The sequence below is a fragment of the Bipolaris victoriae genome (genome assembly GCF_000527765.1).
Source record: "Bipolaris victoriae FI3 unplaced genomic scaffold scaffold_0, whole genome shotgun sequence".
Taxonomy (NCBI): domain Eukaryota; kingdom Fungi; phylum Ascomycota; class Dothideomycetes; order Pleosporales; family Pleosporaceae; genus Bipolaris; species Bipolaris victoriae.
In genome coordinates, this window is record NW_014575392.1 from 443,018 (window position 1) to 456,208 (window position 13,191).

General features: G+C 51.8%; 4 protein-coding genes across 4 annotated transcripts; 2 read left to right on the plus strand and 2 right to left on the minus strand.

Moving 5' to 3' along the window:
• Window positions 1-824: 824 nt before the first annotated feature.
• COCVIDRAFT_83391 (hypothetical protein) lies at window positions 825-2,878 on the minus strand (the record flags this gene model as incomplete). Its single annotated transcript, XM_014707255.1, has 4 exons — window positions 825-1,534; window positions 1,594-1,987; window positions 2,042-2,529; window positions 2,581-2,878. 4 exons carry the CDS (start codon window positions 2,876-2,878, stop codon window positions 825-827), a joined length of 1,890 nt encoding a protein of 629 aa, XP_014562741.1.
• Window positions 2,879-5,259: 2,381 nt separating this feature from the next.
• On the minus strand, window positions 5,260-7,484 carry COCVIDRAFT_32563 (hypothetical protein; the record flags this gene model as incomplete). The annotated part of the gene is made up of 2 exons (XM_014707129.1): window positions 5,260-7,360; window positions 7,420-7,484. The coding sequence occupies 2 exons, from the start codon at window positions 7,482-7,484 to the stop codon at window positions 5,260-5,262; spliced, it is 2,166 nt and encodes a 721-aa protein (XP_014562615.1).
• A 44-nt stretch (window positions 7,485-7,528) lies between these two features.
• Window positions 7,529-7,696, plus strand: COCVIDRAFT_83086 (hypothetical protein; the record flags this gene model as incomplete). Its single annotated transcript, XM_014707256.1, has 1 exon — window positions 7,529-7,696. The coding sequence occupies one exon, from the start codon at window positions 7,529-7,531 to the stop codon at window positions 7,694-7,696; it is 168 nt and encodes a 55-aa protein (XP_014562742.1).
• A 2,674-nt stretch (window positions 7,697-10,370) lies between these two features.
• COCVIDRAFT_84022 (glycoside hydrolase family 67 protein) lies at window positions 10,371-12,878 on the plus strand (the record flags this gene model as incomplete). Its single annotated transcript, XM_014707257.1, has 1 exon — window positions 10,371-12,878. The coding sequence occupies one exon, from the start codon at window positions 10,371-10,373 to the stop codon at window positions 12,876-12,878; it is 2,508 nt and encodes an 835-aa protein (XP_014562743.1).
• Between the last annotated feature and the right edge of the window lie 313 nt (window positions 12,879-13,191).

Sequence of the window (13,191 nt, forward strand, 5' to 3'; positions counted from 1 at the left end):
TGAGGTGTGAAGAGGAGTCGCTTGGGGCTTGCGATTTGGTTGGTGAATGTTGAAGTGAATGAGAAACGAGTTTAGCGTGGAGTGAATTCAAATTCTTCTTCAAAGCTCAAGATTTTCAATGATAAATGTATTGAAGACTTTGAGTGATGTCTGGGGTAATGTGTCCCTTTAGTTTGGTGAATCGCGGATTGTGTTCCATGTTTCATCAGTGTAGGCAATCAGGTTGGTAAATTGTCGATGCTGTTCTACAGTGCGAATTCACATGACTTTGCATACATGACGAACCAGTATAGAACAAGCTATATATGCAAGGGTAAGTTGAGCTAAACGTGTTGTGTCTAGTTCTACGGCGATATGCAAGGAACAAGGCTCTTTCTGTGTCGATTAATAGAAGTGATGTCATATTAAGGACAATACAAGGGAACATAAAAGAACCCAGAGGTTTTGCCAAAGCCTATAGCAGCGAGGCAGAAACATGTCGATATCTATTGGCTTACTCTAAACTTGACGGCTTCCATCATAATCGTCTCGGCTTGACCTTTTGGAACGAGCTAGACAAGAACGAAATATACATTGGTCTACTACTAGGTACGAACAATATCTCTGTTTCGTATGTCGACATCTTCTGGTTAGCTCTCAGTCACTTCACATGCCAAAATTAACAAGGTAAGCATGACTAGTTTAGTATGGTGAGAGCTTCAGCTCATTCATGCTCAACTACAAAAGCAATTAGGTATCTACAATCGTATGAAAGCCACACACAGCATCATGTACATAAACACAACCTGCGTATTCATCATCCCAAGTTCATTACAACGCATAACCTAAGTCCTGACGTGCGCCTCAACGTTGTGTCCCGCAATGCCCTCTTCAGTCTCGCCAACACGCTTGCGTATTGGGCCGACATAAGTCGAGTCGGGAAGCATGTTCAGGGCATCTTCCTGCTTGTCGGTCTTGCGCTGGTGGAACCAGAAGAGGATACCACCGCAAAAGGCCAAGATAGCAACGGTAGTGTAGTTCCACACCAGCAGGGGATCTTCAGACAGTGACACAAAAGCCTGGCCAATGGCGTTGGAGAAGGCGCTCATGAAATGGAAGTATGACGTAACAAGGGAGCGCATGTTCTTCGGGGCTTTGGTGAAAGCGAATTCGAGACCGGTGATGGAAGTGAAGATCTCGGAGAAACCGACGAGCACGTAGGGAACAGACTGCACCCAGACGTTGATGGGGGCTGGGTCGTCGCAGCTGTTCATGAACTTGCCGCAAGGGCCGGTCTGGTAGATGTAGTGCTGGATAACAGCTGCGGACACCATGGCGAAGGAAGCGAGGATGAAACCAAAAGCCATGCGCTTGATGGGTGTAAAGCGGATATTAGCCTTGCGGAGGGCTGGGTACAGGAAATTGTCAACAATGGGGATGAAGATGACGAGAGAGATGGGGTTCAGGTTGGTGATGACATCGTTGGGGACACCGTTACGTGTCATGGTAGCAGCCTGTGATGTGAGGTTGTTGTTCATCTGGTTGTATGAGAGCCCTTTTCACATTGTTAGTTTTTGAGTTTGGCAAAAGGGCTGAGCCCAAAGAAAGACTTACAGTAAAGCGGGATCCAAGTGAAGCAAGAGCAAGCCCTCAATCCACGCGCGACTTGGTCGACCCAAGCATCATCAAACTGCATCCAGCTTGGCTTGTTGCTGCCAAGGTGGCTAGGCTTAACATCCTCCCAGAAGTTGTCGGCTTTGAAGTTTTTGCGCGTCTTAACAGGGTTGATCGACCACTTGCCCTTGACCGCGAGTTTCAAAAGCTTGATGGCGCGGATGAGGACAGATCCGGTGGGCGGGGTACGGTGGTACTTGTTGCGGCATGACCAGAGCACGATAGGGCATAAGCAGAACATGATTGTGGGAAGCAACCAAGCGCACCAAAAACCAACGTACTTTTCCACGTAGACCATGGAAATTTGGCCGGTGAGGGCACCAGTATTGATGAACTGAGCAACTGTTAGGGCGAGAGCTTTTCTTGGCTGGGCTGACTAGCAACTTACCATGTAAAAGTACAAGAAGATACGGGAGATGGTGATGTTGGGGTCCGAAATGACACGCGCACCCGTCTTAGGATCAATGATAACACGAGGCTTGCTTTGGCGGTATTGCTCAGCAATCAAAGGCGAGATGTTGGCCTTGAAAGCTCCAGTGCCGAAACCAAGAGTGATGACACCGAGAATGAATGGACCAATGGCATTGCCGCTAGTCAAGACTGAGGGAATGGCGGAGATGATGAGCAGGATGTGACCGAGAATTGAGAAGGCGATGGCGACGAATATGGTGTTGAAACGACCAAGGTACTCATCAGCAATGATGGCGCCGATGATGGGCGTGGTATAGGCCCAGAAAGAGTTGAATTGTCCGATACCAAAGGAAGCACGCTGGCCCATGTCAAGTGCTCCAGGCTGACCCTCTGATCTGGGGTCACGACCGGTTGTCTGCACAACACCGTCGATCACAGGCAGAGGCTGCTGAATGAAGTTTGTATCTTTTGAGAGTCAGTGAAGAGATTAAGAAATTCGATTCAATCTTAACTTACACAGTACTTGACAGCCATAGTAGCCGAAACGCTCACAGAGCTCGACAAAAGCAATGGTGAAGGCAGTCCATGGAATCTTTCCAGAAACACGAGGAAGAGTCTTCAGTTCCTCTGCAGTGGGCTCCTCACCCTCGAGGTCAGCCTCAAAGACTTCTCCTGGGTACTCGTGGTCGTTGGACGAAGGCGAGCGAGTCTCAGAGAGGGCACGCTTCTCATCGAGTTCATAGAGGGGCTTGGCGGCCTCAGGCTTGTGAGACATGGCCATGTCAACGTCGTTGGAGCCAGCATTTGCCGCCATGATTAGCAGATGTAGTCGCAAATTCCAACAAGAGTGATGAGAGGAGCGAGCTGATTGCTACTCTTCCTGCGAGGGGACCGGGAACTCGGTTTCAATTATACTCGAGAATTCCCGTCTCGTGTGTAGTAAACGAGCGGCAAATAGCAGCCCTTGTACCCAGCGCGGTCTTGGTATTCCTTGTGGGTTCCTCTATCAAGCAGGTGTCCAGGTGCCCAGTCTAGTGGGAACCTGCTCCATGGTCAAGACCCAACACCAAAGGCTCGCCTGCGCTGGCCGCCTTCAGCACCAGCTTGTGACTTGAGCGAATTGGGGGCGACGCCGAAATCAACCACGCAGTTAAGCTTTTCACCGCTTTCATAGGTGTTGATTGGAGCCAAGATACAATGGGGACTGGGTGTAACGGCCTAGGCGACGACTTGGATACAGTGCTTAGGAACTTGGCGACGCTGCCGATCCCACACACAACGCCTGCAAGATAGATGCTTCGGCCATTCACGCTCGTGTGTCCTGAGACCCCCCCTAGCTCTTCTCTTATCGTGACAACACGCGCTGTGCCACAGTTCCCGTGTGACGCTGATAACCAAAGCTTACCAGTGCGGGCGTCATCGCGAAGCTTTCAGCTTCGGCCCGTACTAAGGAAAAACCAAGACCAGTTACAAAAAAAAAGAAAACTTGGACGTCGAAGCAAGTGCCAATGCTGCTACTATGTAGTCGTCCTACATCGTAGTATGTAACGCAATTTACCGTGTCCTATGGACGCAAATTTTGCCGCCGCGCTGCCATGGCGCCCAGCCTTCCGCGCCGCTGGGCGCTCGTCTTGCCCCTCTCCACCCACCATATCCGCCTCGGTCTGTGGCACTTCACGAGCCAGCCACGCTGCCATCCCAATGTAACTCGGCCATACCCGAACAGGCAGCTCGATGGCCTGATGCCATGTATTCATATTCCTTGTGAGAGGGATCCTCCAATGGTTGCCCAGTTGAGTTTCGAGAAGGGGGGGTTATGCAGCACGGCGCGGCGCCGACCCTTCTCAAGCTTATCTCCGCTTAACAGAACAGGTCAAGATGGCCGAGCAGGCTGACGGCGAGGCTTCGTTTGTCGGCGGAAGCTTTACCTGGCGCAACATCATGGGAGATATTTTTCTGCTATGGAACCACCGCGGGCTTGACCCGCTGCTTTCCCGTGGACTTGGCACAAGAGTTGGTTGATTGTTGTCTGGTCGGACAATCCTCTCAATAGCATCTGGCAGTTCCTAAACGAGGAATATCACGCGCTCACATGCCCCAATGAGGGCGTGGTCCCTCACCTCACAATATCACAATGAGCAGGATTTTGGCTTGGCCGAAGGATGAAGGTGGGCAACCCCCCCTCCCTTCCCAGCCACAGCATCATTTGCCCACCCAACAAGCCCTTATCGCCCAGGACAGTAAAAACTCAAGCCGTTTGAGCGTAAACGGCATTCCCGTCGTTGCCGTCTATACCTCGCTGTGGCTGCAAGAGAATCATCATGGAAGGCTTGGCATGCAACTTCCCCACCACAACACCAACACCGCGAGTCATGCCCTCGTTATCATAAGCTGGCCTTGACATCTCTAGAAAAAAAACATAAGCCCAGATATCGATTCTCGATCCTGATGCCTGTGTTTGTTGCTGGTCAGCCAACACCAACATGATCATCTTATGATCCCATCACCTTGAGCCACCAACTCACCACCACCACCACCCCTATCGACGCCAGCATTTCAATCGAAACCTGCTTCCGTCGATTACAGCACCTCCATCGCACCCACCATGTTGACTCTGGCCCAACCTCCCTTAGCTAATAACCATTCCCGCAACCCAATCCCGCATCACCCTATCCATCCCAATCGCCCCATTCCGCCCCGCCAAGCTCCTCTCCGCCCAGAAATGCGAAGAGAAGAGCGGTTAACTAAGGGTAAGCGGGGAAGCACCGAGAGGCGGGTGCCTGAGGACAAGCACGGATATACATGGGCCTTTTTTTGTCTCGGGAAGACAAGGGGGGGGGGGCGTTTTGTCTTTGCTGGCCCCGTGGGTTACCCGGGTGCCTGGGTGGCGGGCGCTGCGCGCTTAGTGGTGGGGTGGCTAGGGTATATATGTGTGTGTGTGTGTGTGGTGAAGGTGTTGGTGGTGAAGGGCGTAGTTCTGGGATTGGAGAGATGCGTGTAGTGCACTGTTGAGATATCAATTCATGGATTTTGCCGATTCTTCAAGTAAGACACGATCGCAGCGCATACATTTTTCACGAGAAAAGCAACGACTGAAACAAAGTTGTTCTCAATAGGTATCATTAGACATTTATCAATACTACATAGCAAGCCCTATCTTGCCACGCGAACAAGTCTCAACTAGCAACAGGTTTTTTAGTTGCCAATGGGGGTAGTGCTCAAAGGCTCACCCTTGGACCAGTGGTTGATCCAGTTGAAAATCTCAGTGTGCCAAACCAAGCTGTTCTCCTGCTTGAGGACCCAGTGGTTCTCATCAGGGAAGTTGAGGAAGCGACTGGGGATGCCGCGTGCCTGGAGGATGTTGAACAGGCTGATGCCGTCGCTCTCGGGGAGACGGTAGTCGAGCGTGTTGTGGATGACGAACTGGGGAGTGGACCAGTTGGCAATGTGGTTCTGGGGGTTCCACTGGCGGTAGGCGGGTGAGTCCCAGATGTTGCCGGCGTAATCGTGGCGGATGAACCAGAGCTCCTCAGAGGCCCAGGCGCCCTCGGTGTTGGAGATACCGTCGTGGGTGACGAGGGCCTTGAACTCGTTGCCGAGGTCGTTGGACTGGATCCAGTTGGTCATGTATCCACCGTACGAGGCACCGGCAGCGATACCGTTCTTGGTGTCGATCCAGGTCATGGTGGAGTTGATGTAGTTCCAGGCATTGACCAAGTCTTCATATGGCCAGCTGCCCCACTCGCCCTGGATAGAGTCGATCAGGTACTGTCCGAAACTTGTAGAGCCAGTTGGGTTAGGTGCGACGACGATATAGCCTTGGTCGGCCCAGACTTGTGGGTTCCAGCGGTTTGACCAGCTGTTGCCCCAGTTGCCCTGAGGACCGCCGTGGATCAGGAAAGCGAGGGGGTAAGTAACGTTCTCCTGGTAGAAGGTGGGCTTGACAACATAAGCCTGGAGTTGCTGCTTGAGCTCGGGGTTGGAGCCGTTGAAGAAAATCTCTGAGACAGTCTTGGAGCTGAGACCTGCCAGGTTGGGGTCGACCTGGGAAGCGTCGAGAAGCGTCTTCTTGTTGCCGTCGGCGAGGATGTACCATTCGCTGGGAGTCCAGATAGCGGTGGCGGCAACGAACAGTGAACCGTCGGGAAGCAGAGCAAATGCGGAAACGGAAGTGTTTCCTGTCAGTGGCTCGGGAACAAACTTCTCATCTGCGGTGATTGGGAAGTTGAAGATCTTGACGCGGGCATAGTCATCAGCAGTGACGTAGATGGAAGAGTCGTCGTGGGCCCACGTAATGGGTCCCTGCACCCAGCGGTCAAAGCCCTCACTCAGGCTCTTCCAGTTGCTAGCAGCCACGCCTTGGCCCTCGACAGCAACGTCGTAGGTGTACAGCTTGAACCTGTCCGACTCATAGTAGTCCTCGTCTTGCTGGACGTATGCAAGCTTGCAGCTGTCACCGGAGAAGGATGGCAGACCAGAAGCACCCTGGTGTCCAGCCTTGAAGGCCTCAGAGTTAGGGCCGTTGAGAGCAACGGGAGCCTCGTTGGAGGCAAAGGCACCGACGTATAGGTAGGATGCGGTGTAGTTGGCCTTGTTAAGCTGAGGAGCCTTGCTAACGAAAGCATACATGGAGCCATCGGGGCTGATGTCATAGTCGCTCGAATCACCGAAAGGCTGAACGGGAGTTTCAGGCTGAGTAGTGGTGAAGCTAATACCACTTTGGACGTTGCGCACGCCAGCGCCAGAGAGAGCATAGCTGCTGTTCTTGGAAAGGGTACCAGCAAAGAGCTGGTAGCGGTTCTTGGTTAGCCAGGTATCCCAGTGGCGGACATAGATATCCGAGTAGTAACGGGCAGTTGAGATTGGCTTGACTTCGGTCTCGGGGTTGACTGCAGTGCCATTGGGGTAGGCCAAGCTGTTGACCAAGAAGTGCAAGTCACCAGTAGAGGTGTTGGCGACCTTCAAGCCAGAGTATGGTGCATCCAGAGAAGCAACAAGAGTGCTGGCGCTTGGGTCCTTGATATCACCAATCCACAGGGTGACACCACCTGGGATTTCCTCGTTGGTGCCATTGATGTAGATTATGCCAGTCTCGGTACCAGGAATCCAGGCCACTTCGTTAACCTCGCTGGGGTCGAGGCCCGACTTGGTGACCTCACCGGTCTTGAGATCAATGAGGTTCATGCCAGCCGTGCGCGCATGCTTCTCGAATGAGTACTGCGTGTACGAGAACAGGGCGACTGAGCCATCTGGACTGGGATCGGCGGCAGCGCGGCGTACGGTGCTAAGAAGCAACCTGTAGGTTTATTAGCATTCTATCATTGGGACTATGTAGCTGCAGAAAAAAAAACGTACTCGGGTGTGAACGCACACGCGCCAGTAGCAGCCAATGCTGCGGCAACACTGAGGTAACGAGCCATTGTGTATGCGACCAGCTTCGTAAAAGCTCAATTGGACGAGGTCGATGACCAGACGAAAGCCATGCAGGACATGCAGATTATTTGTACAAAGAGCTGAGTCCGAGACCCCTGCTGCAAGGCATGTTGCCATCCGGGCAGCGGGCCACGTCCTTTCGGGAGCGGTACCTGAAGTGACGATGCCATCATTCCGTAGGCAATGCAGTAGGTACTAATCCATAGACGTCAAAAGATGGACGGTTTGTACCATATCTCCTGCCCAATTGGGGCTAGATGCGCGGGGACAAAAACAAGCTCGTCCTAGGTGGGTTACTAGAAAGCATATTTCCGTGTTGTCCTATCGTAACTCGGTCCACTTGAGAGTCGCTGGATGGACCGACTTGGCGTCCATGGCCGTGTATCCTTGGTGTGCAGTTCCGCCAAGCCCTCGTTCTGATTGGTTGCGCCCACACACAGCTCACGCTAGCCATGGACTAATTTGTGGCGGATAAACGGCGCACCCAAAAGGGCAGGTCGAAAAAAAGCCCAACACGAGGTCGCACACAGATCCTCCACATGCACGGCGCTGGCTGGTAGCTGGAATGCATCCTCGCGGAATTGAGAGGGCGGGACTGCATGATTTTTCTGGGCACCCTCGGTCTGGCTGGGGCCTTTTGCACGCCTAACGTGTCCGTGAGCAGATTGACATGCATACCTGCCTTGCCCGGCCTAGACATTGCTCGATTCGATTGCATCTTCGCGTCAGCATCTAACGCTACGCCTACGGCTGAACGGCCGTCCCATATCGCATATAATACCTGCACGGCCGTGCCTTCTATCCAAATAAAACAATCCTTGTCTTCGATACATGTGTGTGGATATTGAATATGCGAAGGAGATCTTGGCTACCCAAGTACCTGGGAGATGGGCTCTGGATGCGAGCTTGCTTTTCGCACGTTAGTTGCCCGTAGGAACTACATCCATAAACCGATCTATCGTTGCACATGGTCAAATAGTCACCCTCATGTTGCATCATCTTCGAATGTACAGCCAGAAGATCGTGCAATGTCCCTGTCTGGGAGGGAAGTCATTTGTTGATAGGTATGAAAAACGAGTCATCTGTCCCGAGTCTACGGGTTTGCTTCATGCTGGGTCGCAATAAGACAAGACCTCGCAGAAAAGAACTAGGCGTATATCTATGGTTGATCATCGAGCCTTCGTGTTCGCGCTTTACGAGAAAGGTTATTGTCGAGTGCGCTGCCATGTGGGCGCTATCCGAAGGTGACAGCGGTACGGGAGTAGCCGTATCGATCTCTCATCTTGACGACACACTGCGAAGAGATAGGCGTGGGAAATCATTCCAGAAGCTGAGTCGGCCTAGAAAACCCTGTGAGACTAGGGAAGACGCTGCTGGTTCCCGGCGACCCACTGGGAACAATCGAATCATTGAGTGCTTCACATCAATCCCTGCAGCCATCTCTAATCAGATCTGTCTAGAGTTTTTGATTTGGAATAGGGATATCGCTTTGCTGTGGTAGTTGCTGGATTGTAATGGTATGCTGCTGTTCCAGTATCTGAGCACCTATCAGTACTCACCTGTATCTTTGACGGATACCCTGTCGGCACTAGTAGCTTAGATGTTTTTCCAACTCACTAGCCCAATCATCCATCTCTTGAATTTGCATCATGTTTTGTGGTCGAGCAGTCACGTCGCGACAAAGTTTGCTGTCCACCTTGGCGCTTATGTCCCAGGCGGCTCATTGGATACTGCAGTTACTACTACATGATAAACATACAATCTCTTTAATTGAACCAGGTTCTCGGGTACTGCAATCTAATATAAACTAATTTGATGCTCCTAAAGGACGATAGAGGTAAGCACCATCCGGTTCTTGATGTTTTAGTCACTTCACTGTATATTGCCGCCAGTGACTTCCACAAATAGAAGCCCCAGACATCGGAGTTTTGTATGAATCCACACAAATACAAAGTCAGTGTCCAAAATTGATGTATATCACGCTACAGATATAGCAGTCCACTACCCTAGTCTTGAACAAGGGATTTGTATACAAAGAACAGAATCGGCATGCTGTCTTCTTTCAAATCTATGGGTACACTAGCACGCGACATGGTTCTGATTACTATCCTGGATGAAGATATGAATTCTTGATTTGCCGTTTAGATTCGTTATCAATACATGCCGTTTACCAGTCAAGGTTCGGCGCTGGTTCGTGTGTTGAAAGGCCAGTCACGACATAGTCGCAGCACATTTTTTTTTCTCCTCAAAGAGAAATCGGACTATACAGGCGATAAAGCTCAAAGGATCGCTAGGATAAATGATGTGCTGCTCGCAGATCGTTGTAGTCTAAACAATATTCGAACTCGGTGGTTGTGTTGCGCCTTCCTCGGACTTACGGTGCCAGCACCTCTTTCCTCATCGTCCATGCCACCACCTTATTTTGCATCCAGTACTGTCATCATCACCTTTGTGCCGTCGACGAAATTTTCCACGACAACTGACATCTCGCAAGCCTTGAATGCACGCCTCTTGACGGTGAAATATGCGGTGTTTAATAGTTGTCACTTTGGTCATGAGACATTAGAAGACGCTGATCATTTATTTTCCCCGCGTTATTTCTCCACAATTCCTCCACTGAAGTGCAATTGACCCCTCCGCACACTTGACAAAGTCGGAAATAACCCCAACTTAGTGACCAGCTTTTAGCCTGAAATACGGCTCTTTCTATTCGATTTCAGATACTCGGCTGGAAATGTCGCGATAGATACTACCCTAATCGGACTACCGATGCACCCATGTTTATTGGATCTAAAGATTTTGGCAGAGTATAAAGTGCTTGCAATGAGGCGGAATGGATCTCCAAGGCTCCTTACGACACTTTGAACGCTGCCATGCAGTTGTTATTCGCAACTTTACTTTGGGCCGTCGGTGGAGCCCTCGCTGAGGACGGCTCCCAGGGCTGGCTACGATATGCTCGGATCCCAAATGGAGCATCCGCACAATCGGTACCATCGACAATCATCGCACTGAACAGCACACGAATCAGTCCTGTATATACAGCCGGTCAAGAGCTTCAAAGAGGTGTACTAGGCACCACCAGCAAACAACTCAAAGTGAGCACGACCGCCAGCCAGGATCAGTCAGCCATCATCGTCGGAACTACCGAAGCTTACAGCAAGGCATACGGAAAAATTGGCGAATCTGAAGATTTGGAAGATGATGGATTTTACCTCAGTATAAGCCCGGGAAAAGTCATCATCGTCGGCCAGAACGAGCGTGGTGCTTTGTACGGCGCATTCGAATACCTCTCACAGCTTGCACAGAATAAGATTGCATTCGGATCCAAAGTGTACAACCCTCAAGCGCCGATTCGATGGGTTAACGAATGGGACAATCTTGATGGCAGTATTGAGCGGGGCTATGCTGGCCCATCAATCTTCTTCCGGAACGGTTATGTAGTCGACAACACTACTCGCATCGCTGAATACGCTCGACTACTGGCGTCCATTCGCGTAAACGGCGCCATTATCAACAACGTCAACGCAAATGCTGCTCTACTCAATGATCGCAACGTAGCCGGTCTCGGCAGAATTGCAGATGCTATGAGGCCATATGGAGTGCAGATTGGCATTTCACTCAATTTTGCATCTCCTCAGCAATCCCTGGGCACTTTCGACCCACTAGACCCCAGGGTTGATGCCTGGTGGACGAACATCACTAATCAGATCTATTCAAAGGTCCCAGACATGGCAGGTTACTTGGTCAAAGCGAACAGCGAGGGCCAGCCGGGACCCCTGACGTACAACCGCACTCTGACAGACGGAGCGAACATGTTTGCAAGGGCCTTGAAGCCTCATGGTGGAGTAGTCATGTTTCGCGCTTTTGTATACGACCACAATCTCAACCCGGCAAATTGGTACGCGGATCGGGCAAATGCACAACTCGAGTTCTTCCAACATCTCGACGGAAAGTTCGACGAGAATGTCGTCGTGCAGATCAAATTCGGTCCTATCGACTTCCAAGTCCGCGAGCCGCCATCCCCATTGTTTGCATCACTACGCCACACCAGCACAGCCATTGAGCTCCAGATCACACCCGAGTACCTGGGTCAAAACTGCCACCTGGTATATCTTGCACCGCAATGGAAGGAAATTTTAGACTTTGACATGAGGGCCGACAACACCGAATCAAGAGTCAAGGACATTGTCAATGGAAAGCGTTTCAAACGACCAATAGGTGGATATGCTGGCGTCTCTGGCGTCGGTTCCAACACGACATGGCTGGGAAGCCATCTTGCCATGTCGAATTTGTATGCCTTTGGACGGCTAGCCTGGGATGCGTCTAGTGGCTCGGAGACGATTCTCCAAGACTGGATTCGACTGACATTTGGGTTCGACCAAGACGTTCTCAACACCATCACGGACATGTCGATGAAGTCGTGGCCTGCATATGAGAACTACAGTGGCAACCTGGGTATTCAGACGCTGACGGACATTCTCTACACCCACTACGGGCCCAATCCAGCTTCTCAAGATGGCAACGGCTGGGGTCAATGGACGCGTGCTGACGGCTTGGGCATTGGCATGGACCGCACGGTACGAAATGGTACTAAGAATGCCGGACAGTACCCGCCCGAGATTGCACGGATATGGGAAAATATTGAGCTGACTCCGGATAATCTTTTGCTTTGGTTCCACCATGTGCCATATACACATCGGTTAAAGTCCAACAAGACGGTTATTCAGCACTTCTACGATGCGCATTATGAGGGAGCGCAGACAGCGCAGGAGTTTGTCCGCCAATGGGAGTCGCTGGAGGGTAAGATTGACAAAGAGCGATTCGAGCAAGTCCTGTTCAGACAGACGTATCAAGCTGGACATGCGCTCGTGTGGCGCGACGCCATCAACCAATTTTACTTCAACCTGTCGCGGATACCAGACGAGGCCAAGCGAGTGGGCAACCACCCGTACCGGATTGAGGCGGAGAGCATGACGCTGCAGAACTACAAGCCGATCGCAGTGAAGCCATTTGAGACGGCGTCTGGATTCAAAGGCATTGTAACGACGTCGAGTGGAGCGACTGGTGTAGCGAAGGCCAAGGTGGCATTCGCGAGCGGGAGGTACAATGTGGCGGTTAACTACTGGGACGTGATTGGTGGCAGGGCGAAGTATCAGCTCAGTCTGGGGAACCGGACCGTAGGATTGTGGGCAGGCGACCTGGAGGACAAGCTGGGCCACGAGCCATCTGCGTATCTCGATGGGCATTCAGCGACGAGGATCACGTTCCGGAACGTGTGGGTGGAGCGGGGAGAGGAGGTGCGCATCACTGGACAGGCCAACGGAGCCGAGGCAGCGCCCGTCGACTATGTTTCCTTTTTGCCATCGGGGATTGTTGACTGAGAGGATGGCGGGGACAGGGAGCAGCAGGGAGCAGCAGGATAGATAATGGCAGATTAATGAATTTGGTCGCAATCGCACCGAGATCGCATACACGGGGGCCGTCGGGAGGCCTTGGCGTCATTTCCCCTGCAGGGATGCCCTGTGCGCTTCCCGTCGCGCTAATCCTTTTCTGGCGTCACATCCCCTTTTCTCTCGTCCGCCGACATGGCAGGGCAGCCCACGACAGTCGCCGCCGTTGGTGGTTTGGCGACGGCCCAAGGCTCACACGACATGCGGCCGTCGATGCCTGCGTGTTGCCTTAGTGACTGTCACT